The sequence below is a fragment of the Monodon monoceros genome, unplaced genomic scaffold (genome assembly GCF_005190385.1).
Source record: "Monodon monoceros isolate NGI ecotype Baffin Bay Population unplaced genomic scaffold, NGI_Narwhal_1 Super_Scaffold_11, whole genome shotgun sequence".
NCBI lineage: Eukaryota > Metazoa > Chordata > Mammalia > Artiodactyla > Monodontidae > Monodon > Monodon monoceros.
Genome location: NW_021703767.1, coordinates 109,159,104 through 109,184,632, shown reverse-complemented (window position 1 = coordinate 109,184,632; position 25,529 = coordinate 109,159,104). Strand labels below are relative to the sequence as shown.

The following is a 25,529-nucleotide window of genomic DNA, read 5'->3' as shown; positions in this document are numbered from 1 at the left end:
TGCCTCCTTATTAGATCCGTTAAAAGAGAAATTTTTTCAGTTTACATAACCTCCTTCAGGGAAGAGATTTAGCATTTTTGATAAAACCCTTAAATTTCTGGGGACCTTTAATAAGATTAAGACTTCTTGTAGGAAACACACACTTGCTAACAGGTGAAAGTCTCAGTCTAAAAATAACTTTACACTTTGATTTTCGTTAGCTGTATACTCTATCTCCATTCTTTTCCCCTATGAAATACCCTTATCAAGAGTGAATCTTTGAATTGGATTCCTGCAGGGCTTTTTTTAAAATTTTACAATAAGATAGACCTAAAAATATGATATATGATCATAACTGAATAGTCTGAAAAGTTTTTATTAGCTAATCTTTAATTTATAAGAAAATTTAAATGAATTACTTTTGTTTTCATCTTTCAGCTCTAAGTTTAGAGGCACTATAAACAAATCAGACTATCTTAGTTTCTACTGGAAATAGGATATTCCTCAACTGCAAAGATAAATATTACCTTCCAAAGGAACTTTTTCTGTTTTAAAATTTTGTGCAAATTTGAAAACAGAACCTAGCTTGAAAAGTTTAAACAGAAATGTTAAGACCAAGCCTATAAGTTTTACTTGCATTTCCTGTTGATATGCAAATTTAGTGATTATTCTGGCCAAGGCATTCCCCCTCTACCACAAACTTTCATCATTATGTTAATCAGAAGAAATGTATTAAATTTTTAATGAACATGGCTCCTTATGAAGAAACTAAGGACTGGCTACATGAAAAAAAGAAAAGACTTTTCTAGCTCATTTTAATTTATTGTTAATTATGTAAGTTTGAAATAACATTTTGGTGGTTTAGCTGAAAAGTAATACAAATTAAGTACTGGAGTGTTAGAAAATCTAGATTTCTCACAGATTGAATTTGAGTAAATCACCTTTCTATGCTTCAATATTTTCTATAAAGTGAGGATAACAGTAACTCAGCATTTGAGTCAAAATGAACTGGATTCAAATTCCTGGCAGTTTTAACTTAGAAGAGCTCCTTATGCTTCTTTGTGGGGTAGTTACATCCATACTGTAAGGATTAAGTAGTGTCTGCACCATGCACCAAGAAAGAGTAAAGAATAAAGATATAAGGAGAGTACTTTTGCTGCTGGTGAATTTAAGGTTCTTTCCTCCTCGCGAAAGAATTCAGAGACAAAGTGATAGGTAAAAAGTGGATTTATTTAGAGACACCACAGACAGAACGTGGGGCATCTCAGAAGGCGAGAAGCCTTGGGGGAAACACACTCCACAGACAGAGTGTGGGCCATCTAGGAAGGCAAGAAGCAAGAGGCCTTGAAATATGGGGTGGTTAGTTTTTAATGGGCTGGATAATTTCATAGGCTAATGAGAGGATTATTCCAACTATTTTGGGGAAGGGGCGGGGATTTCCAGGAATTGGGCTATGGTTGACCTCAAAACTGTCATGGCACTGGTGGGTGTGTCATTTAGCTTATGCTAATGTATTACAATGAACATATGATGAGGCTCAAGGTCTACTGAAAGTCAAATCTTCTGCCATCTTGGATCCAGTTGGTTCTCACTAGTTGTCATGTACTGTGGCTATGTCATTCTTTTAAAGGTTGTGCCCTGCCCCCTTCCCTCCTGTTTCATTTTTGATTTTGCTATATTAATCTAATTATTTAATGATTGTTTTAACTTTTTCTTAATGTCTCTCCACTGTATTCCATTTACCCTTTCATTAGCAAGTACCACTTTTTCTCCTTGCTTTTCAACTTTCTCTACTATAAAAAGGATGCAAAATTTGTCAGTGCAAAGGGACATCTCTCAAGCACTGCATCATTTTGATGTTAAAAATAGCAACTGCATGTTCAGGAAAACCCACCTGTATTTCCCTATTAATTCCCCAGGGTGTGTGTGTGTTTGCAAATATATAAGGAAAAGGGGATCAATGTTAAAGCTACTTATATACTTGGCATTGATTCATTGAACCAAAAATCATGGAAGCAAAAAAAGAAAAAATTAGAAGAGCTTTAGTTCTTCTGAGTTTATAGCTGCTAAAAACAGCTTTTATAAAGGAATCGCCTTTGTGCAAAAAGTATTTTCTTGTTTTTTACGCCCTTGAAAAGGAATCACATATCATACGTGAAAATGGTGTGCTGCTTGACTGCATTAAAATGACAAGGGTCCAGCAGACACATTATAGCTAATTTTAGTAGGTAGAGCAGACACACTTGAGCTTATTTTTCTCTGACTTTCTCACTCCCCATTCCAGCCCCTCGGGTACGCACGTTACACGATTCCCTAGAGTCAGAAGATGGGAGTGGAGAGTTTCAGTACAGAATGTAGCTCTGGACATCACCAAGAAAAAGGAAGGGAAGAAAGAGAAGAGAGGGTAAGCAAAATGGAGGGGAAAAAGGAAAGAAAGGAGAGAAGGAAAAAAGGAGGGAGGGAGCGCAAGAAAAGAGTGAAAGAAAAAAAACAGAAAGCAAGGAGAGAAAAAAAATAAAAACTGAGAAAGGAAGAAGCTTCGCTGAAGGGAGGAAAAGGAGCGAGGAAGAGGAGAAGGAAGAGTGTGAGAAATGTTTTTGTCTCAGGTCCATTAGAGAGAGAAATAGAACCCTTATCAGCACTACAGAATCTCGAAGAGGCAGTGTATTTTCTTGAAAGCCCCGAAGCTAAGCAATTCCAAGAATGTTTGGCAAAGCCCTTTGGGGAAGGGTGAGGTGGGGGACGGGCGTGGGGGTGGGGGCTTTCTCACACCCCCACCCCCGGCCCCCTCACAGGATGTGACAGGATTTGGGAGACCTAGAGGAAACCTTCAGGTCACCCAGGGAACTGCTCCTCTCGCTGGTCCTGCAGTGGCGAGGCGGGGTGGGGGTGGGGGGGTGAGAGCGCCGAGACGCGCGGGGCGCGGAGATGTGCAAGTGGCGAAGCTGGACCCAGCGCAGGCGGGAGAAGCCGCCCGACTCCCGGCGCGGGATCTGCTGAGAGACCACGGTGAGTCTCTCCGGGTGCGGGTCCGGGTTCCCCGTCGCTCCCGGGCCCGGGCCGAGGCGGGCCCGGAACCTCCCTGGAGTCCGGCCTGGGCTCGGCGCCGCCGCCAGGAGCCCGCGCTGCTCGGGACGCGCCTGGGCGGACGCACCGACCGACCAGCGCTCTGCGGCGCTCCCCGCCGCCCGCAGACCCAGTGCGCTCATTGGTCGGGATGTGTCTGCTCAGCAGCCTCCAACTTCTCCCGAATCCCACGGGTGAGTCCCGAGAAAGCGAGCTGGCACCTGGGAGCTGGGGGAAGATGGGTCCAAAGGGCGCGAGATTTCCCCCGGGGGCGGTGGGAGCCGTTGGGACGGGAGCCGGAGGGGAGTGGCGGCCGCGCGGAGCGGCTGCCTGGAAGGCGCACGGAGCAGGGTCCGTGGCTCAGGTCCGGCGAGATCAGAGCGCCCGGGACCCCGCGGCCGTGGGCGAGGGAGGCGTGCCCTGGGAAGAAGCTGCAACTGAGACTTGAAGAGTGAGGGACTGGGGTTAGAGAGGGTGACCTGGACGAGGGCTCTGCAAGTGATGTCAGGTCGACTCTTCAGGTTCATTTCCATAGCTTCCTGCAGCCTCTGCCTGGGAGAGTTACGTCCGGTTACTGAGATCAGCGCTACGAAATTGCAGCCTGGCTGATTTGGGGGCTGGGAATTTGCCATTCCGCTGTAAAGACACTGTTTGTTTGTTTGTTTTTGTTTTTTGTTTGTTTTTTAAAGTAGGGTTTGTTTTCATTTTGGTTTCTGTCAGATTTTCTTCTCATTTGTAACTCACTTGCCTATTTTTACTTTCCCTACCCTGAAGATCTTTTCATTATCCTGCTTCTTCATCTTGCTTTAAACCTTAGTTTCCTCTTACATAATTTATGCTGATAGAGTGCTTAAATCTTGAGGGTTGGTTGGTGGGAGTGGTGGTGGGAGTTCTTTTGCAGATGAAAGTTTCCTTAATCTGTCTTAACCTATTTGTATTATTTGAACAAGAGTAATTGCAACTGAAGTGTTCTCTTTATTTATTTATTTTCCAATAAATTTATTTATTTTTGTCCGAGTTGGGTCTTCTTTGCTGCGCGCAGGCTTTCTCTTGTTGTGGAGCACAGGCTCGCGGGCTCAGTAGTTGTGGCTTGCGGGCTCTAGAGCGCAGGCTCAGTAGTTGTACAGGACTGGCTTAGTTGCTTCGCGGCATGTGGAATCTTCCCAGACCAGGGCTTGAAACCCTGTCCCCTGCATTGGCAGGTGGATTTTTAACCACTGCACCACCAGGGAAGTCCCAAATTGTTCTCTTTAGCCTCTTGGTCAAGTTTACTCCTCCTCCATATACGATGCAAATGGTAATTTTATTAAACTGAAAAGAAGTACCTCGATTTGCAGTGTCAGCATTTGGAAGCTACTAGTCCGCACACTGGCTATGAAGGCATCTACCTGGCATTATTGCTGGGTTCCAGCACTTAAAAAAAACTGTGCGACAGTTTCTTGGACTCCATGCTGTGTCTTTTGTTGTATAGCAACACTGCACATGGGAGTAATATGTTTAGGGCTTTGCGTTCAGAACTCCGTATATCAGATCCAGGAAACACCTACAAGTTTCCCTTGTCCGGGGAAACAAGGAGGTGATTCCTCTACCATATGTGCCTCCTCAAATCTGCAGCTATCGTCTAAATATGGAACCTGTTTCTCTCTGTATTTTTTGAATTGAAGTACAGTTGATTTACAATATTGTGTTAGTTTCAGGTGTATAGCATACTGATTCAGTATTTTTGTAGATTATACTCCATTATAGGTGGAACCTGTTTCTCTTGCTTCCTGTGCCTCAGTTTCCATAATACAAACTGTAATTGCGTAGTGTAACCTCAGAGATTTGCAGAAATGTTAATGTACTAATGTGTTGTGAAGATGAACATTGCTTTGGTTTATACTTTTCAACAAACCAGTTATCCTCTGGGTTCTTTGATTTGATGATGTGATAAAGTAATGTGTACACTCAACTGGTATAAAAATTGCTGCTGTATATTGCTTTGAAACTCAGTTTCTATTTAGGCAAAATAATCTTTTATTCTTTTGGAGATGTTGTCAAGCTGAAGTTTGCAGTATTCTTGTTAGGGTAGATGTCCTAATCCTCTATCCTCTCTTGCGGAAGTGTCTACTTTTTGGCTTGAACTTTCCAACATATCTCCAATTGAGGTGGAATACTTTAAGGATGTAGGTATGTTTGGGCATATCCTGCTTTATATGGGACTACATGTATCGACTTTATAATTTTTGTATTCTTTTGTATAATTGCCTCCTTTTCCCCCTCTCTAAAATGGGGTTGGGTGTGGTTGCATTGGACATCCAGGTATCTGAGGGATGGTGATATGTTTTTTCCTGAGGTTCAAGATTCTGACCCCTATTTTCTTAAAAGAAAATAGTGAATCAATTGGAATTACTGGAAATGAATGACAAAGTTAATTAGGAGGTTAAACTTGCCTCGTTTCTGCTTTGGTCAGTGCTGTTGAAAAGTGCTTCTTAGGAGCAAAAGACTGAAAACTTGCAGGACGTTTATAGGAGGGGCAGATGGAGAGTTTGCAAGTGATTCAAAGATGATATTATTTTGATATAGGTATAAGGACTAAACAGCTTCAGTCACTGCCTTCATTTCCCCCTGTAACAATTTCTGCTGTCTAAGGTGCGGAACCATTAAGAGCCCAGCTGCCTCAGTACCCCAATCTCAAGGGTAAGAAGTAGACGCCAGGGAAAAGTAACCCAGAAGGGAGAAAGACATACCTGCCTACTAGTTTTCCTGCATGGTGAAAACCTGGTGGCGCCAATGAGCAGCTTCAATTTAACCCATGGCTGCCCTGGTTCCTGGCCCTAGATTTTACTAGAGAAACTAATTGTTTTTTTCTAAGAAAGAACTAAAAAGAGAAGTGGGTCATATTATAATATATCAGGAGAATGTTTCTCTAGATTGTTTTCTGAAATATTATCAGAGCAGGGGGAGAAATACTCAGGAAATGGAAATACTCAAGCAAATGTGATTAATATTCAGATGTTCTTGAAGTCAGTCTTGAATTCATCTGGGAGAAGCGGGAAAATTATTCTTTATTGTTTACCTCTCTGTATGGTGTCCAAGCGTTAAGTGTGTTTCCATCTTTTCTTTCCCCACCCACCTCCCCTATTAAAAATCCAAGGGCTACTATCAATGCAATTCCATATCATAACCCAAGAAAGAGGCTGTGAGAGTAAGCCAACATGAGTCATATAACCATTAAGACATTTTAACATTCAGGTACACTACATTCCACTTTTATTGAGCAGACATGGTTTTCATGGTCTAATAAAATATTTTTATTTGATAGTCTGTCCTTGGTTATAGCCTCATGTAATCCCAGGGACAGCCTGCTTAAGACTTTGTATCCAGAACTTTAAAGTCCAATTGTGGCTCACTTATTAATAACTCACTGGGGAAGTTAAATTCCTAGTTATCTGCTGATAACTGATGGCCTGATCACCCAGGCCATACTTCAAACGTAGAATCCGTTTCTACTTTATCCTGTGCCTCAGTTTCCACAAAACACACTCTCAGAAAATTATGTGTATTCAACAAAGATTTCTAACTATGAGAGCATCTCTGAGCAGTCACTTCATCTAGGAACTAAATTATATGCTTAATTTGCATCAGGCTATACACAGCTAATCTGTTAGTTTACAATGCTCTTTTCTACAGTCAGGCAGAAAAATTGAACTTGTGTGTTCTAAGCTTTGGTGAATAGCTGATAAAGAGTCACTAGGCCTCTAAAAGAAATATAATGAAATCTAATATTTAGGCTAATATCCCCTTAATTTTACCCCCTAGACCTTGGCAAGTAGCTATCATTGTATGATGATGCAGTTTTCTTTGTAATTGTATTCTTTGAAATGTGTTCATTGTAAATGTGTTCTTCCTTGTGTAGCTTTGGGCAAGTTACCTGGCTTTTCTGTGCCCCACTATCCTAAGGTATAGAACTGGAATATTCAAATCCGCCTTACAAAGATTCAGTGAATTAGTACATGCAAAGCACCAAGAACTGTGAGTGACACATGGGAAGTACTCAATAAATATCAGCTATAATTAGCAGAAGTATTAATATTATTAATTTAAAAACAAGTTAAGTATCTTAATTGTTATCCTGACCTGCAAGGTTGAATTTTTTTAATCATATTTTCTTCTTCTTCAGTTGCACAGAGAAACAGTACTTACGGTTAGTATCTTTCATCCCAGATTGTAAACCATGACTTTTGGTCCAGTGAGTGACCATTTTCAAAATGTTGTCTAAACAGTTAATAGATACCCATATTAGCAGTTGTTGTAATTTTGAACTGTAAAATTAAAGATGTTTTTAAGATGAAAAAAAAAACTACTACAAGTGTTTGTTCCTTTTTGTTTTTATCTGTTATTATTACTGTTATTTTGTTATTTTATTATTTTGTTATTTTGTTTTTATCTGTTATTATTACTACTACTATTATTATTACTGTTGTTATTATTACTAATTATTGCTTAGTCAAAACCTCGAAGTATTAGTCATTAATTTCTAAGCTTATAAAGGAAGCCAGTGGAGCAAGCTATAAAATTCACCTTTGATATTGTACAAAGTTCAGAAGGGTGAATTTAAAACTTTCCTTAATGATGGTACAGAAGTTATTTGCTTATGAACTGCTGAAGGAATCCTCCGTGAGTATTTAACTGAGTCTCCTTGTCTGATTTTGCTTGGATCTTCAGTGATATGTCAAAAAAAAATCCAAAAGATTGTGACCAGGATCTGTCTAACTTATGTGACTATAGACTCTTTGCTTTCAGAATCAAAATTTTGACTTTCAGCAAAAAACTTTTATTTCTAATTTAAAATGAGTTAAGCTTTTACTTTATTCAGCCACATTAAGCATTTAGAAAATTGTATATAGATCTCTTCTTTTTATCTATTGATTAATTTATTATGATTAGTTTGAAAAAAATTTTTTAATGTGTTGGTTTTTTTTTTTTTTCAGACTTTAGGTAATGGGCAGATCAGAAAGTCAGATGGATATAACTGATATCAGCACTCCAAAGCCAAAGAAGAAACAGCGATGGACCCCACTGGAGATCAGTCTCTCCGTCCTTGTCCTGCTGCTTGCCGTCATTGCAGTGACAATGATAGCTCTCTATGCAACCTATGATGGTGAGTTACTCACACACCTGTGCCCACAAACATGCAGAAGACAGTGAAACCTTCATCTTAGGTTTTTCCCATCTATTAAACAATGTGTTAAGGAAAGAGACACTTAAAGATGGTGATATAAAGATTCATTTATAAAATGTAACATCAGTATGCCAAAACACCTAACTTTGACTAAAATACAATGTCTTTTATGCTTGAGGTAAGTTATTAATTGCCAAGTATGTTTCGTGCACTCGTATGTATTTTAATGAAGATTCTAATGTATAATTTTACTTGATGAAAGTATTTACAATTTTATAGCCAACTTCAATTAGTCAACTTTTGTTGTGTCATTGAAATTCGAAACGGCTTTACAAGAATTTAAGAGGTCTAATTTGAGCCTTAGAAGTTTTTCACAATAAGGATTAGAAAAGGTTGGTTCATTAATGGAAAAAAAAATGATTACCAGAGTAAAACAACTGATGTTTCAACTTAATAGACCTAGGGCTTAGTGGTCAGGGATGATGTAAGAAATGCATTTTTTTCCTTCATTTAAAAAATTTTAAATTTAGGATTTGCTTATTTTATTCCTCTATATTTTCTTTTAACTACTGTCAATGATATATAATACTTAGGTTTTAGTTCTTGCTTTAAGGAATTGATTATTTAATTGGCCGTTTATAAAAGAACAAAAGGTAGGGAGAAAGAATATGTGTATTGCAAATATTTATGCATGCATCCTCCTTTTTCTAGATGGTATTTGCAAGTCATCAGACTGCATAAAATCAGGTAAGAAGATAGTTTTTAAATTTAATAGTTTTACAATTAATGTATAACATTTAAAAATCAAATGCTAATAGATCTTTATATTTGCTTTGTGTATATTTTTATTTGTTATAGGTCATTAATTAATAGTCAAAGAACATCAAAATTTACTTAAGTAGTAGATTTGTTAATTTATTCATTCCAAAAAAGAATTCACTCTTTTCAACCCTAGAGTATATGGTAGGGTAGAGATGGAGAACTATATCTGTAGCTTTATGGAGCTTGCTATGTAATTGTAGAAAAAAAATCAGCACTTGAAATGGCACGCATCATATCATTAAGTGCTAAATTTCTCAATGCAGATCATTAGAGGGGTAAGAATGAAAAAGGGAGTGACATATAGTTCTGTAAAGCAAGGTGGAGAAGTTAGATTTGGGAGGGGTCTTGAAGCAGGGCTAGGATTTGGAAGTGGAGGTACAGAAGAGGGAATTCCAAACTAGAAGAAAGAACAGGAATAAATCGTGTAGAGAAGCAGTGAAAATGTAGGCATAATAGATAGGGACATGTTATGGAGAGATTTGAAAATTCATGTTTAGCCTTGATTTTGTAGTAAAAGAGAAAAGGATATTTTCCTGAACAGATCACTCGTTAAGGCAAAAGTTGGAAGATGATTCTGAGAATGCTAGGCTGGGTGGATTGAGTGAAAAGCTAGGGAGGGAGGGCAGGTAGGGGCTGCTTCTGTAATCCAGGTGTGAGTTTAGGAGGGCTGCTTGCGGTGGGATGAAAGAGCTATGAGACAATGTGAGGAACAATTGGATGGCTTAATAGCACTGACTTGCTAAATGAAGGATATGAATACTTTGAAAATGACACCAACTTTGAAACCTCAAGGGACTCAGGAGACTGTGGCAGCTCATACTGAAATAGCAAAGTTACGAGGTAAGTTTGTTTTAGGGAGGTTGTGATTAATGTGGATTTAGACCTATTGCGTGTAAGTCAGGGGTAACATCCAAGTGGAGATAGACAGCAAGAAAGTAGAGATCGAGTGAATTTAGGATCTGTCAACCAAGGGGTGATAGCTGAAGCCTTGGGACTATTTGAGTTCCTAAAAGTAGAAGAAGTGTAAGAGCTGAACTTAAGAGGACATCAAGAATTAGAGTAGAAGGAAAAGAAAAGTCAGAGAAGGGAACAGAGAAGTGTATGGAGCTATAGAAGTCACATCAATTAGAATGTGGTGAAAAAAAGAACATTTTGACAAGGAGAAGAAAGGTGGTAGCTGGCATAGCACCTTGGATATGAACACAGTGTTTATGCCCTTTGACAAGAGATTCTAAACTTCCTTTCTGATGTCTACATTTCTTCCAAGAAATAATCTGTCCCAAATGATTTTTAACCATTTTCTGTTGGGTTGTCTTATCTGGGTTTTTGTTATTCACTGACCTTTGCAAAATAGTAATGGGAAAATATTGTGGGATTCTAGGTTATAGTCTAATGTCCTTAGTATGTATGTGCTCTTTGGTTTTCTGTATTGCTTTTTTGCCTTTTTTCCCCCCGCACTGCATCTCAAGTACACTGACCACATGTACACTCTGGGACATGATGTGGGTAGCTTGAGGGAGACCTGATTGGGATACTAGCCATTTGCTCCTCAGTGTAATAACATGCACTTTCCCATCCAAGGGCCTTCCCAGAAACAAAAGAAGTTTCTTTATTCCTCAGGGAAATGGCTGCACAGGTGCCTTGGCTGGGAGATGTCCAGGGTCTCTGTGCCAGAGTTGGTATGTGCCCAAGTTGTCAAAGTTACCATTTGCTTCTCCCTAAATCCTATCTCTCCTTTCTGTCTACCAGCTGCCCTATTATATGCTCATGCTATTCTGTTTTGAGTAACTCCCACTTATGTGTTGCCCTCTAATTATCTCTAAGTTTCTCAGTCCTCAGTATACTTGATGCATCTATTAAGTCTCTTAATCTGTAGGTTCTCTCAGATTTTTCTCCCTCTCACTCTTTTTTCTTGGATTTTATTTTTGAAGAAACTAGATCCTTTGACTAGGTAGGCATATCTTTGTAAAATCCTACAGGTGATTGTACCCCAGAGATCTGAGCAGGTTCCTTTAGTGGTACCCACCTAAGGAGCAATATGACATTTGGAATCTGGAATCTTACATGTGACTTAATGTTTAGAGGTATGGCTTTGGCTTTTTTTTATACTGGTTGGCAAGGCTTAACTCATTAAAATGTATTTAAACTGTATCCTTTAATTGTAGTTTAGAAATCATACCAAATGTAAAAAGCACCTCACAGAACTATACCTTGGCAGAGAAATGTATACAATGGAAATAGCTTCAGTGGTAAACAAGGTTGCTGAATAGCTGTGTGTTTTTCTTCATTCTGCTCTTTTGGTTCACAAGCTGCTAGAATACTTTCATATTCATAGTTACTCTTCCTCCCTGGGGGGAAAATGATGAAACTCACTCTTATGGATAAAGTTTTTATGCCCTACACACACACACACACACACACACACACACACACACACACGTGTACACACAGTCCTCTACTGGTTAGAAAATATTTTCTGCCACAGAAAACATAACTGTTGCTTTTAGAAGTTGCTTCAGATTAAGAAAACTCTAGGGGAAATCTTGGACAGAAAAAAAAGGGAGAGAGTGAAAGAATGGAGTGGATGGAAAGAAAAGAAAGAATAAAAGATGTTGAAAAAAATATAAAGTCTCCTACCAGCAATTCTATAGATTACTTTAAAAGATTGGGAGAATTCAAACCTGAGCACAGAAATTGTTGAGAATAGGAAAAGTTAGGTATTGATACCCAAGGCGCTTATTTCAAGTGAAAGTTGGTTTTAGCTGAAATCTTTCTCCTCATGGAAGGGAAAGTCATGGCAAGTGCACTTCTCTCTTTGATCCTTTGAAGTCAAGGGATGGAGGTCAAGCCACACCAAGGCAAAAATAAAATACTGCAGAAAGCTTTGGATCATCTTGAAATTTGTTTGGTGTTGGGTCCTTTAAATCTGAGCCTCTATAAATTTAAATATTTGTAATATACATAAAATGCTGTTTACATGACATACTTTAAATTAACTTGCCTGTATAAGAAATGCATCCCTCTGAAAGATTACACCAGACCTAAAATGAAACAAACACTTCTTAACAAATTACAAGTTAAGGCAGTGTCCAAAACCCTACTATTAAAGTATGAGTAATACTATTCATCTCTTATTTACTATATAAGATTGTTAAAAACATGGAATTATAGAGCTTGGATGTGATTTCTCAAACGTCTCTGTGTAAATCTAAATCCTGAAACTGGCTTCCATTGCATTGCAACCTTACTAAGATTTCAAGGAATCATATACTTTAAATCAGGATTTCTCAGCTTCATCACTGTTAACATTTTGGGCTGGATAATTCTTTGTTATGGGGAAGGGGGCTGTTCTGTGCATGGTAGGGTGTTTTACAGCATCCTTGGCCTCCACCCACTAGGTGACTATCAGCACCTTCTCCCAGCTGTGACAACCAAAAAGTATCTCCAGACATTGCCAAATGTCTCCTTGGGGCAGCAGTATCATTTCCACTTGGGTACCACTGGCTTAAATAATCTCAAGAGATCATCTAATGCTTTCCCCTTTGTGGTAGACAGAATAATGCCTCCCTAAAGATGTCCACTTCCTATCCCTGGATCTTATGAATATGTTACCTTATAAGGCCAAAGGTACTTTGCAAAGGTGATTATTAAGTTAAGGATATTGGGGAGATTATCCTGAATTATCGGGATGGTCTTATGTGATCACAAGGTTCTTATAAGGGGAAGGGAACAGGAGGGTCAGAATCAGAGAGAAAAATGTAACAACAGAAGCAGAGGAAGCCAAGTTTGGAGTAATATAGCCATGAGCCAGGGAATGTGTGCAGTCTCTAGAAGCTGGAAAGGGAAAGGGATGGTTCTTCCCTAGAGCATCCAGAAGGAATGCAGCCCTGTTGACCCCTAGAGCCATAAGATAATAAATTTGTGTTTTTCTAAGTCACTGCGTTTGTGGCAATGTGTTGTAGCAGCAATAGGGAACTAATAATACACCCTTCCATAGTTCTTTTATTTGGGGGCTCTCTTTGAAGAGTTAAAACACACACACAGTGTTTCTTGCTAAACTAGTGTTTTATTACTAAATTGAGGTATGTAATATAATAAAGTAAAAATAGAAGATAAAATAGAATAATAATAGCTAACACTTACTGAATGTTTATGTGTCTGACACTATTGTAAGCAGTTTACATTTGATCCTCATAATGACCTTGTGAGGTAGGTACCATTTATACATTCCTTTTACAGATGAACAAACTTGAGCTAGGATTGCACTCCAGGCAGTCTGACTCCAGAACCTGTATTCATGACCACTTTTCCCTGTTGCCTCAAAGGACACCAGGAGTCTATCAAACTTTTAATACTCTGTGCCTGTACGTACAGTATTTGAGAGCAGATTGCCTCCCCTCATGCTAGAACTTGGAACTAAAGGACATAAGATGACTCTCAGAGAGTTGAAATAATTAAATACAGACTAAGAAGGAGGAGAATGAATATTTCTTTGACCAAGAAACAAGCTACTTTACTGAGAACAGCGGATCAGCTTCATCAGTGATTTTAGTACATCAAACACAACATGGAATTAAGGGGTTTAAAGAAGCAAACATTAGCAGTGTAGTCCTAAACTCTCCAGGGGATAGAGAAACCAAATTAAGATACATGAGCCATACAGTTCTCAAGAGAGAGCAAGACCATCTGTACAGTTGTGCAGGTTGTACACTGCACAATTGTGGCAGCCCTGAGGGACAGGTTTGTGGAGCGTCAGGACCTGGATGAAACCCCTCGTAACTATCCATTTCCTTTAATTCTTTACTCATCAAGCAAACTTTGGATGAGTATTTAAATATTAATACAGGGAAAGGAGGCATTCTGTTCACTTGAAAGATATGTTAAGCTTGGTGAGATTATGTATTCATATTCTGATTTATAATCACTTTTGTGTGGCTTGAGCTGTAACCCTTGAAGTAAATGAACCTTCCAAATATCTGATCATTTCTTCAAGGACCAGATCCTGATAGTGCCCTAAGTGAAGTATCTTGTTACCAGCTGGCCTTTTCATGGCAGCAACAAGGAATCTCTGCATTGCTGTGGGCCATGGTCCCTCCTTTCTTGCCTGTTAACACCCCAGAAGCCTCCACGAAGAAAAATGACACAACTAGATGAGTACAGGAAAGACCGCAGACAGACTCTTGAGGGCTGCCAGGCATGTAACAGCCTTTCAGAGTGGGAGATGAGGCTATTTCATTATGTAATTTAGCTTGAAAAAATCCTTCAGGCAATAAGAACGCAGCCGGCATCTTAGTGGAAAGGCTGCTGAAGCACACCTTTGTTAATTTAAATGTGGCATGTGGCAATTTGCTTTGGGCGGCTTCCCTGACACCATTCTCCTGACAATTGTGTAGCAATACTTGCTTCAAAAATTCTCCAGTCAAAATTAGCATCTGTCAATCACATCCTTTCCAAGAAAGGGAGTCAGTGATGTGATAAATACACACATATGTAACTTTTTTTTTTTTTTTTTAACCTTCTGGGTAGATTTTAAGCAGTAGTGCACCATCTTTTTTTAGTGCAAGGTCAAGGTATTGAAAACATAGATAAGTTGGACTAAGTGGTTAAAAGGAAAGAAAATTAGCAATGCCTGATAAGCTTATTTGGAATCTTAAGGTTTATTTTACAGCTGCGAACATTACCTGTGCGTAAAGGAGTGGATATAAACGCTAGCTTGCAGGGGGTGGGGTGAGGACCCCAGCTTTATGTTCAACATTGTAGAATGAGAAATATGGGAAGGCCCCTCTGCAGTTGAAGGGTCTTGCTTTGTCCTGCTCACCAAAATCCATGGTGTAGCAAGGTGCTTCCCAATAAGCCTTTGATATAATATGAAGCTCCAGTTAATAATATTGATAGATTTTTAAAGGGAAATTGAAAAATAAAGAGTTAAAAAGACTGTAAGGGGAAAGTTACACAAGCCCTTGAATCTTGAAAAATTTTGTTCTCTGAGATCATTCAGAAAAGGAAATTCTGGGGTGGGGGGTGGTTATTTTGATCCGATTTCTGACTGATTGAAAGCTGGAATAAATTCTCTTTGTTCAAAACACCCCCACCCCATACCCACTAGAAGGGCTATAATAAAAAAGATAGACAATACCACGTGTTGGTGAGGATGTGGAGATTAGAACTGTCATACATAGCTGATGGGAATGTAAAATATTTCAGTACATCCCAGTGCGATATATAAAAACCATTTTGGAAAACATTTGGCAGTTTATGTGGAAAATTAAACATACACTTTCCATACAACCCAACAATTTCACTCCTAGGTATTTACCTAAGAAAAATGAAAATACATGTCCTCAAAAGGATTTCATGTGATTTTTAAATTACAGCATTATTCATAGTAGCCAAAACATGGAAACAACCCAAATACCCCTTAATAGGTGAATAAACAAAATATGGTATGGGTATAAACGGGAATACTACACAACAGCAAAAAGGAACAAACTGTGATACTTGAAACAATAAGGAACCTCAAGAATGTTATACTAAGTAAAATAAGTCAGACAATCATAAAACCTGCATATTATATAACTTCATTTATATGAATTTACAGAAAAGGCAAAACTGTAGAGGCAGAAAGTAGAATAGCTATTGCCTAGGGCCTGGGAGTGGAGCAGGGATTCCTGCAAATGGGCAAAAGGAAACCTTTTGGGGTGATGGAATTTTTCTAAATTGGATTGTGGTGATCACTGCACAGCTGTATAAATGTATTAAAAGTCATTGGGTGAATCTTATGGTATGCGGATAAAAAGCAACAAAATCACCCTTATCCCTTTTTTCCCATCTCTCCAGTGTCCATTTGTAAGTAATTATCTTCTGTTTTGATCTTATGCTTGTTATTTGAATTAAATATTGAGTCTGTTGATTCCTATTTCCACAATTCAAAGTGATTATGTATAGTTTTCAATGCCTACCAAATCACTAAATAACTTAAGCTTCTCAGTTTGAGTGAGTACCTATTATTTGATCATATTAGTGTTATATTGATGAAAAGTCTATGGAAATTGTAAATCAACTAGGAAGTTGAAGTTATTTCAGAATTAGACATTGGAAGCATTGTTTCCATGTGCTGGAGTTTCACTTTCAGAGCAAGTGAGAGATATATGTGGTATGGTAGGGCCAGGTGGACCTGTCATCTGTCAATCAAAGGCAGAATACTGGGTCTACCACAAAGTGGATACTGGTGACAGTCATACTTCTGGGAAAATGTGTTGGTTTTTCATAAGGGTTCTATGAAATGTTTCCCTTTTCACCTTGACTACTAGTGTGTCAAGAGACTTGTTTTTAACCTATAATTATAATCTTTGTATACATTTGATTCATTAGCATTATTCATGCCCTCCTCCTTCTTTCTCAGCTAATGTATTTGATTTTATTTCCTGTATCCCTGTAAGGCCACTTTGAATTCTTTTATGAACAATGTAGGTTAATAATTAGATGACTAGAATATAGATAAATTCCAACAATAGATATGTGCAGGAGCAAGGCTGTTAGATAGTAAACTTTATTTCAAAGAGATGCAAGTGTTATGAATAATTAAGGCACAATCTTTTGAAAGATTACAGCTTCTTTTTCCACTAAGCCAACAACATGGTAGAACTAAGATGTAAGTTCAGGCCACATCCTGTGTTGTTAGTATGCGATCTTAATTAAGTCAGTTTAGCCCTCCGCGTTTCATTTTCCTTACCTACAAAATTGAAATTAAAAGTGTCTTATTTTACAGAGAAACAGCAAAGATTAATGACAGCCTATTTCATGTTATGCATCCTTCAAGGAGATGCACCACAGGTATAATGCACAGATATATCCCATTTAATGTGTTCTTTCATGAAAGTAACGGATGCGCTACTTAAAGCTATTTATTGAGAAAAAAAAAAGCTATTTAGTGAGAATCAAAAGAAAGCAGTCAATATATTTTTTAAGTGGAAGGTGTAGCCAAAAATAGAGAGGGTAGGGGGTGGAGGGAGGGAGAGAGAGAGAGAGAGAGAGAGAAAGTACATTTTAGATAGTCTCGGGTAAAAATGTCATCTCTTATTAACATTTTCCTTGACTACTGTGCTCTATGTTAGCACAGGGAGTGACAGTTCAGCCTGTGAATGAACTGTAAAATGAACACAGTCAGAAATGGGCACTTGGATCCATGTTTCCTGTAAAGCAAAATGCTTTTTTTTGTTTGTTTTCTGTAAAGCCAGTCAAGCACAACTTGATTTGAACACGTAGCTATTCTGTGCTCACCCTTGCAGACATTCACTGTTAGCCCTTCCCTCCCCAATGATTAACCCCTCAAAGTAAATAAGCCAGAGGCCTGTGGTAAGAGGAGAATAACTAGATTCTTGTTATTCAAAGCGTGGTCCACTGTACCATCAGCATCAGCTGGGAACTTGCAAAAATGCAAATTCTCAGGCCCCACCTCAGACCTGTTGAATCTGCAGCTGCATTTTTAGTAGAGTCCCCAGGAGAGGAGGGTGCACAGTAAAGTTTGAAAAGCGCTGAAGACTAGTGATTCTCAGCTGTGGCTGCTTATTAGGATAATTGGGGAAACTTTTAAAATATACCCATGCCAGACCTCCCTCCTCTCTGACACACAGAGTTCCAATTCTTTCAGCGGAGTGGTCTCTGGTAAGTGTTGGGGGAAAGGAATTTAAGTAAATAAATTGACATTAAGATATGTAGGAATTCCCTGGACGTTTGCATTTTTAAAAGAAGGTATATGTTAACCAACTGGTTGCTTTAACGAGTGTGATTTCAGACTGTGCCTCTCAGTAAAAACTAAGTCAGAGCAGAGGGTCACTAGGCCTGTTTTTCTACTAATAATGGAAAAGCTGAACCTGGACTGTCCCCCTGAATTTCCCCAGTAGAATGCGGGCACGGATGTTTTCATAGAGACTTCAGAACAATGTCTTTCCTCATCCATTCATCTATTCATTCGGTCATTTTTTTTATATTTCTCAAAATCATTAATTGTGCACCTTCTAAATGTTGAGCACTTTTCTAGACACTGGGAGTATGAACTAAGATAAACCCTGCCCTCAGGAAAGTGACAGTTTGGTCAGCATGACAGACCAATAAACAAAATTACCATACGGTTTGGGTAAGTGCTAAGGCAGAGAGAAGCAGTGCTACAGTCATTCTGAGAACAGGGCGCCTAAACCACATCAGTCATTATAGACTGGCAGCTAGAGTGATTGTAACTAACAGGGCCAGGAAAGCATTCGCAAGAGGAAATGTCACCTGCTAGTTCAGAAGGCCACTCAGAGGTTGCCAGGCCAGTGGAGCAGAGGGCAGCATGTGCACAGGCTGGATGCAAGATGCATGCAAAGGCTGGGTGAGTGTAGGATCTGCAAGTGGTTCATGATGGCTGGCGTGTAATGTGAAATGCACTGGGTTATAATTCCTCTTCAAGTCTATAGAAAATGAATAAATATGTTATGGGGAGCATCTAAAGGATTTTAAGCAGAAGTGGAACATATTCAAGCTTGCCTGCTGGCTAGCACAGACTTGGTGAAGTGGAGACAAAGATTTACCCACACAAGGGAATACTATTTCCAGGTCCCGGGTATGAGGGAGACCTTAGCAAGGTTAAAGAACTGGAAGAATGGCTATAGGGCTGAGTCACAGTGGGCATGAATGTGGATGTGAGAGTGGGGGTGAGAAGGGTGTTTGAGTGCTGGCACAAGAGATAGGCAGAAACTGAATCTTGTAGTCTGTGGTAAAGTGTTTGAGCCTTCCTAATAGCAATGGGAAGTTACAGAAGGAAGGGTTTTCAGTGAAACATGACTTGATCCGAATTGTTGAGAAGGGTCACTGACTGTACCTGAAGAATGACTCTGGGCAAGGAATTGGGCTACTGCGCACTTAATCTGGATGAGAGCTAAGGGTTGCCTGGATTTGATGGTAACAGGGTGGAGAGAATAGATGGATTTGAGAAATATTTAGGAGGTAGAATTTATAAGGCATAGTGTTTATGTAAATATGTGAGGTTGTGAAAAAGGAGTGAAATGTAACTCAAGTTTCTGGCGTGAGAAACTAGGTGGTAAGTGTTGCCAGTCACTGAGCCAGGGAACACAGAGGAAGAGCTGCTTGGATAATAGGCTGGGGCCCATGCAGCAAAAAGTTCCCTTTGAGACAGTGTAGATTTGGGATACTGGTGAGTCTTCTGTGTGGCGAAGTTCAGGGAAGTCTAGGTTGGAGATAAGGATTCAGGAGTCATCAGCGTAGGGGAGAGGTGGTTGAGATTTCCCAGGAAGGAATGGAGATTTTTTCAAAGAAACTGAAGAGAAAGAGCCAGGGAGGTACAAGGAAAATCAGTAAAGTGTAAAATCACTGAAGCAAAAGTTAGAGAGTATGTTCAAAATCAGAGTCTGATCACTGGAGTTAAATGCAGCTGAGAGGTTGAGTAGGACAAGAAATGAAGGCAGAAAGGAAGAGGTTGAAGATTCCATTGAAGATGGGAAAGTTGATGGATCTTGTTCCTGGGGATGTAAGAGAGGATATATCCAGAGAAAAGATGGCAGGACCCCTCTTAAACAGAGGAGGACCCCCTCTTCCTCTCTTACCAGGGGGAAAGCAGCAATGATAGTGTGCATGCAAGTACGGTTAGAGGCTGAGAAGGATGGGAAGCCATGTGGCTCATCCAGTTACTTCAGTTTTCTCTGTGTAAGAGGAAGTAAGGGCATTGAAGGCTGGAAAGGGCCAGTGTATGGAGTGGAAGGGAAGGCTAAGCAGGACCACGTAGAAAGGCTGTGCACAGAATTGATGGCCCTGTTGAAGCTGAAGGCCATAATTTGAAATGGCATTAAACCAGGAAGTTATGGGGTTTTCCCAGCATCACAGGTAATATCTTCCACAGATATTTATGGAGTACTGTTCTAGTTGCTGCAGATGCAGAAGTGAACAACACAAAGTCCCTGCTCATAAGGAGCTTGCAATAAAGAAGTCAATCAATAAATCTGTAAAAAACATTCTTAAATATCTTAGCCTAGAGTTGGAAGGGAAAAGGTAGGCAGCTGGGAAGATTCAGGGTAGGCTCATGTGCAGGGGCGAGGGAATGAAATACTTTGCTGAGTTGATGGTTTAAATGATGACACCACAGGATGTAGGCTGGATAGAAGGTGAAAGAAAGGCAAAGGAAGAACAGAGTGAGCATGAAGTGAGAATTCTCAGGAAAGTAGAAGAGCAGGTGCAGAGGGAATAAAGAAATGAAGAAACTTCTAAGTATGGGAAGGCCAAAGTGTAGGTTACTCAAGTTGAAGATTTCAAAGGTAGAACTGTTCTTGGTGTTAACAACATTAGGACCATGAAAATGCAGGTACAGATGTGGAATGGAGGTGAAGGTCATGAGAGTTTCTAAGGTTAAGAAATTCTTAAGCCAGAGAGTAGCAGAGATTGTCCACATAGTCCCTGATGTTACTTGGGAAGATGGTAGAACATTTGTGGAAGGGAAGACTGAGCGAGGCGTTGAGTCTTTAATAAACAAAGATGAATGTCTAGGAAGTTAGTGGATGACAGAGATAAAGTAGGTGAGGTGGGTGGGGATGGTCAGCTGGCAGAATCCTAAATAAACACAGTGGAGAGGAATGATTTGGAGGCTGTATAGAGTGATAGAAGAAGACTGGTTTTGTTTTTCAGTGTGCAGAGTGCTGAGGGAGAGAGAGAGAGCTTCAGGGGAGAGGGTTTTCCTTAAATCAGAGAGCTGAAGGGAGTATCCGTGAGTAGGCTCAGGGCTTAATAAATCATGCCTTCTTGCCCAAGATGACTCTAGAAATGCTCTTCTAATCCTGTTTCCTCATACAACCCAAAGCCCTTTCTTTCATTCTCTAGAGGTAGGATTGTAGGAGCTACCCTTCTGAATGGAGGGAAATGTTTGCTGACAAGAGTCAGATTCTAGAATCATAGGATGTGCCACCCGATCTAGAAATTAGTCCACACAGGGTAGGGTTTTCAACTTCTTTGTTGTCATATGTGATAATGTCACTCCAGTGGATCAACAGCAGCCGGTAAAAGGAGACACTGGAGGGCTGCCTGTCTGGCATGTTGTGCGGGAACTCCGTTTGATGGAATTCGAATTACTCATGAATTCATTTTTATTTGTTTTTTCACCAACTTAGATAAAAACTCAAAGTGAATCAGTGAGTTCTTATCTCAAAACAAAATGTTTGTTTAAACATTTTTCAGAGGCACGATCTCCCTTCAAAATTAAAAGAAACACGCAAAAAAAAAAAAAAAAAAAAGCCACTATTTGGGCTTCCCTGGTGGCGCAGTGGTTGAGAGTCCGCCTGCCGATGCAGGGGACATGGGTTCGTGCCCCGGTCCGGGAAGATCCCACATGCCGCGGAGCGGCTGGGCCCGTGAGCCATGGCTGCTGAGCCTGCGTGTCTGGAGCCCGTGCTCCGCAACGGGAGAGGCCACAACAGTGAGAGGCCCGCGTACCGCAAAAAAAAAAAAAAAAAAGATAAAATTAAAAGAAACAAAAAAGTACAAACGGAACTATCACATTTCAGATACTTTTCAATCCAGAGAAGTCTGACAGTAGGTACCTTAGCTTGAAACTAATAAAGAGAGGTTTGGTCCACAGCACAGACTAAAGGATTAGGAAGTCAAACTGAAATCAATTAGCAGGTAACCAGTAGCCAGCAGTGCATCTGTTTCTTTGTGCTTGATGCTTAAAGCAAAAACAAGCAAGCCAATTATAAAATGGTGAAGATGGCTTAGGCCATATCTTTTAAGTAGTTCCCTTTGTTAATCAAGGCTTCCTTGAACTTCAAAGAAATTCTTATTGAAAGAACTCCCAAATCATTAAAGACTTATAATAAGATGTGCTTGAGGATCTAGTAGTTATTTAAAAATACTTCCAGAAAAGAAATCTTTTGTAAAATCTAGGGGCTTAATTTTCTGGTATAATGAAATTAGTTGAGTGAAATTAGGATGTTTCTGATACCTCTGCCAGTCTGAAGCCAAAATGAATTCATTATCCCTGAACACATGTATATAGCAATCAATGATTTCACTAACTTAGAAGCCAAGAAACAAAGTATTAACAATTGTATTTGTTCAGAGAAATAATTTAATTATATTTAAGTGAATCAAATAAAAAAGCAATATATGAAAAGTCATTAACTGAACAGAATATTTCTCAAAGCCCTGTGTATATAATATTCTGTAGCAAGGAAATGACAATGTGTTGAGAAGAAATGGCACAAGTGAAACCTTGAAAGTCCCCTTAAACTCGTATCCATGCAAATATGAATCTTTAAAAGAGAATATAAGTTAGCAGCTATAGATACTATGAAACTTTACATGATGCATTTCAACAACTATGTAATAAAATTAAAACAAAGAAAAGAAGTGGGAGGATTTGCAAAGCTGGCAAACTGGTTGAGTTCCATGAAGGCCCTTGTTGCAGGATCAGCCCCGTTGCAGGCCCAGGCCCTTACCAAGAACAAGGTCAGCGACTCTGGTTCCATCTCCAGTCAGTCTCACGTCTGGTGAGCTGCCTCTGACCCCAGCTCTAGTGAGTGGGTTCCTACCTTGTCCCCTGGGACCTCACTTCTGGCTCATTCCCTAGCTATGGAAATTGAGTTTCTGCTTTTTCTTCCCCGTCTTCTGGGACTGAAACCCAGCTTAGTTCTTAACCTCATTGCCTTTTGCCTGAAGAACTTTCTTGGATCACCACACTGTCTGCTGGGTACAGCCCCCTCGTCACAGCTGCCTGCAGTTCCTTGTCCCTGTATAGCTTCTCTCCATTGCTCTTAGCCAGGAACTTCCTCTGTTGCTGATTCCTTGTGGTCTATCTAAAATAGGATTCAGTCTCACTGGATTGGCTCAGACTGCTTCTACCTGAGCCCAGTTTATGTACATGACACACATTTTATATGGAAGAAAAATGTTTCTTCATTTGCTGAGGAAGAAACAACTCACTAATGTTATATGCCAACACAGAAAGCCAAGGATCCGGCTTTTCCTTCAACCATCAGCCAACCACACCTATTAATTTTAAAAACTTAAGGAGGGAGGAATCAGTTCTTTGTCTTGTTTTATTTAAATATAAGAAAATCTAATTAAGTGTTGAAAGTTCAAAATTTTTCAGACACTGCCTATCCGACTTTAAATGAACAATAAAAGCCATTTTTATTCGAGTGTAGTAACAGGCATAAGAAACCAGTATCAAAATATTTTAGATCTGATAAAGTAAAAGTATGGCTTTTAAATAACAGGTGGTGATAATTTCCTAACAGAAGACTTAACTGAGAATGAAGGATTCTTTTGGAGTGTCTATAATGAACTAGTCATTGTGCAAGGTGTTGGAATTAGAATCGTTGCTGTGGGTAAAGGGCGTACCTATAATTATCATTGTTTTTATATTCTGTGGATTACCTGGAAATATACTTTGAGTTATTTCTTAGAAACTGCACATCTCATACTGATAACTTATTTCATGGTTGATGGTCTAAGGCTCCATCTCTCACCTAGCCACACAGTCATACAAACGATGCCATGATGTATGAACCTTACAGAAGAGGTCGTCCGGCAGCTTAACATCTGCAATCCACGAGAACTCTGTCTAGATTCATGGGGAGACCTTGTCCAAACTAGGGCTCCTGAAAGCCTAAGTTGACTTGGCAAGGGCATGTGTTGAAGAGATGATTTGGAACTTTTTGACCAGCCATACAGATAGATTGAGGATGAAAGGACCCGCTTCTATTAGATGCCCAAGATAAGGACTTCTAGGACAAGGCTGGCTGTTTCCTGCAAGCTCAGCAAGAGTAAATCATTCTTCCCATGATCAGATCTCTTTCCTAAACTGGACAGGGTGACAAAGGCCAAGCCCCTGACTATTAGTTCCCACAGGTCTCTTTCCACCAATCAAAGACAGGTAGGGTTCCTCCTGGGATTCTGAGGCCCTGGGGATCTAGCTCTTCATTCTTTATCTATCCTGTATCCTTCCTTCTGAGAATGGCCTATCTTTCCACACTCACAGAGAGCCGCTCTACACTCCAGTCCTCTTTCGGTTGCCTCTTTTATCAAGGCTGTCACTCACCTTCTCTGCCTGGACCACAACTCTGTTCCTGACTCACATATCTGTTGAATGAATGAAGGAATGAAATGGCTTCCCTCTTCCATCTTTGCCTAGCTAACTCTTTCGCTCCCAGCACATCCTATATGCTTACCCATAACTCACGTCTCACTTGTAGTTAGTTGTGCAATGTCTAGTTTTGCCCCCTGTAATAACTATTTCTATCTTACTTATCAGTCTGTTTCCAGCAGCTAGCAAGGTGCATGGCACATAGTAAGTTGTCAATAAATATTGGTTGGATAAATGAATATTTAATTTATTTTTTATATTTATTCTGTCAGGTTCCTTATCTTGGTCACAAAACCAATGTTGTCTAGGCAAGGTGTTTGTTAGGGCACCTGATACACAAATATAGCAGCAAAGAGGTGGTCTCATTCGGGCTTTGTCTCACATATGTAAATTAGATTTCTCAGTTCTGTATCTCCCTCTCAAACTCTTTTCTGTCTGATCTATCTCCTTTGCTAGCAGTAAAGTCAATTACTCTCTTCCTTGGTTGTTTAATTTACCTAGTTAATTCTACCCTCCTAAGCTAGAACTGGGTCAACAAGGAAACAGTTTCTGTATGCATTTCTTTTTCCCACTATTTTCCTGTTTCAGGGAGATTTTTCAACTAATCTCCTACTCAGGTAAGCATTTCCAGCTCCTTGCGACCAAAATCTCCATTAGTCTGGGCTTTCTTTTCCAATTCCAGTTCTCTCAGAGCTTCTTCCTTCTCAGTAACTCATCTCTGCTCTCCTTTAATGAGGCCCTGTGCTCGCCTTCCCTTGAGTGTCTGTTTGGCTAAGTGCTGCTGGTTTTTGACCATCGTCCTCGAAGGTTCCTCTATCCCAGGTTGCTTCACTCATAGTACGCTCATTCAGACTCCTGGTCAGCTCACACATACACGCATAATAAGCTTATTTATAGACGCACACTGCAAGTGACTCCTTACCTCTAAGTTACATAAAATAGGAGCTTTACTTGTCAACTGAATACTACATAAGTTCAGGAATTGGAAATGAGAACAGAGCATAACAACCCTTCGTTTCTAGATATAGTTACACTATAGGAGTTCATATGCATCATAAAAGAAACAGTCTTGTGTCAGAGGAAGACCTGCAAATTCTGTGAGGGCAGGGATTATATGTTTATTCGCCATGACATATATTCAGATCCCAATAGTGTCAGACACGTAGGGGTACTCAAAAATAGTTGTTGAAATGAAATGAAAAGTTTCAGAGTCTTTCCATGGTCCACAGGGAAAAAAATCTTTTTGGAGAAGACAAATGATTTAGCATAACCCTCTGGGTCTTCTATAATAGAACAGAGATACATATTCATTAAAAAAATATAAACATGTGGAGCCTAATACCACCTTGTGTCAACTAAATGCCTAGTTTG

The 25,529-nt window shown here is 39.7% G+C and overlaps 1 protein-coding gene across 9 annotated transcripts in view; it reads left to right on the top strand.

Moving 5' to 3' along the window:
- MME (membrane metalloendopeptidase) overlaps window positions 1-25,529 on the top strand; it is a 334,644-nt gene that overhangs the window by 240,233 nt on the left and 68,882 nt on the right. For 3 of the 9 annotated variants that reach the window (XM_029214056.1, XM_029214055.1, XM_029214058.1), the window contains 2 exons: window positions 8,019-8,188; window positions 8,921-8,956. In XM_029214056.1, the coding sequence (XP_029069889.1) occupies window positions 8,029-8,188; window positions 8,921-8,956 (196 nt within the window). In that variant the 5' untranslated portion in view covers window positions 8,019-8,028. Of the gene's footprint in view, window positions 1-2,111; window positions 2,384-2,771; window positions 2,989-3,109; window positions 3,240-5,660; window positions 5,725-7,207; window positions 7,232-8,018; window positions 8,189-8,920; window positions 8,957-25,529 lie in introns of those variants that run through there. The other 6 variants (XM_029214054.1, XM_029214059.1, XM_029214060.1 and 3 more) reach the window with 6 other exon arrangements.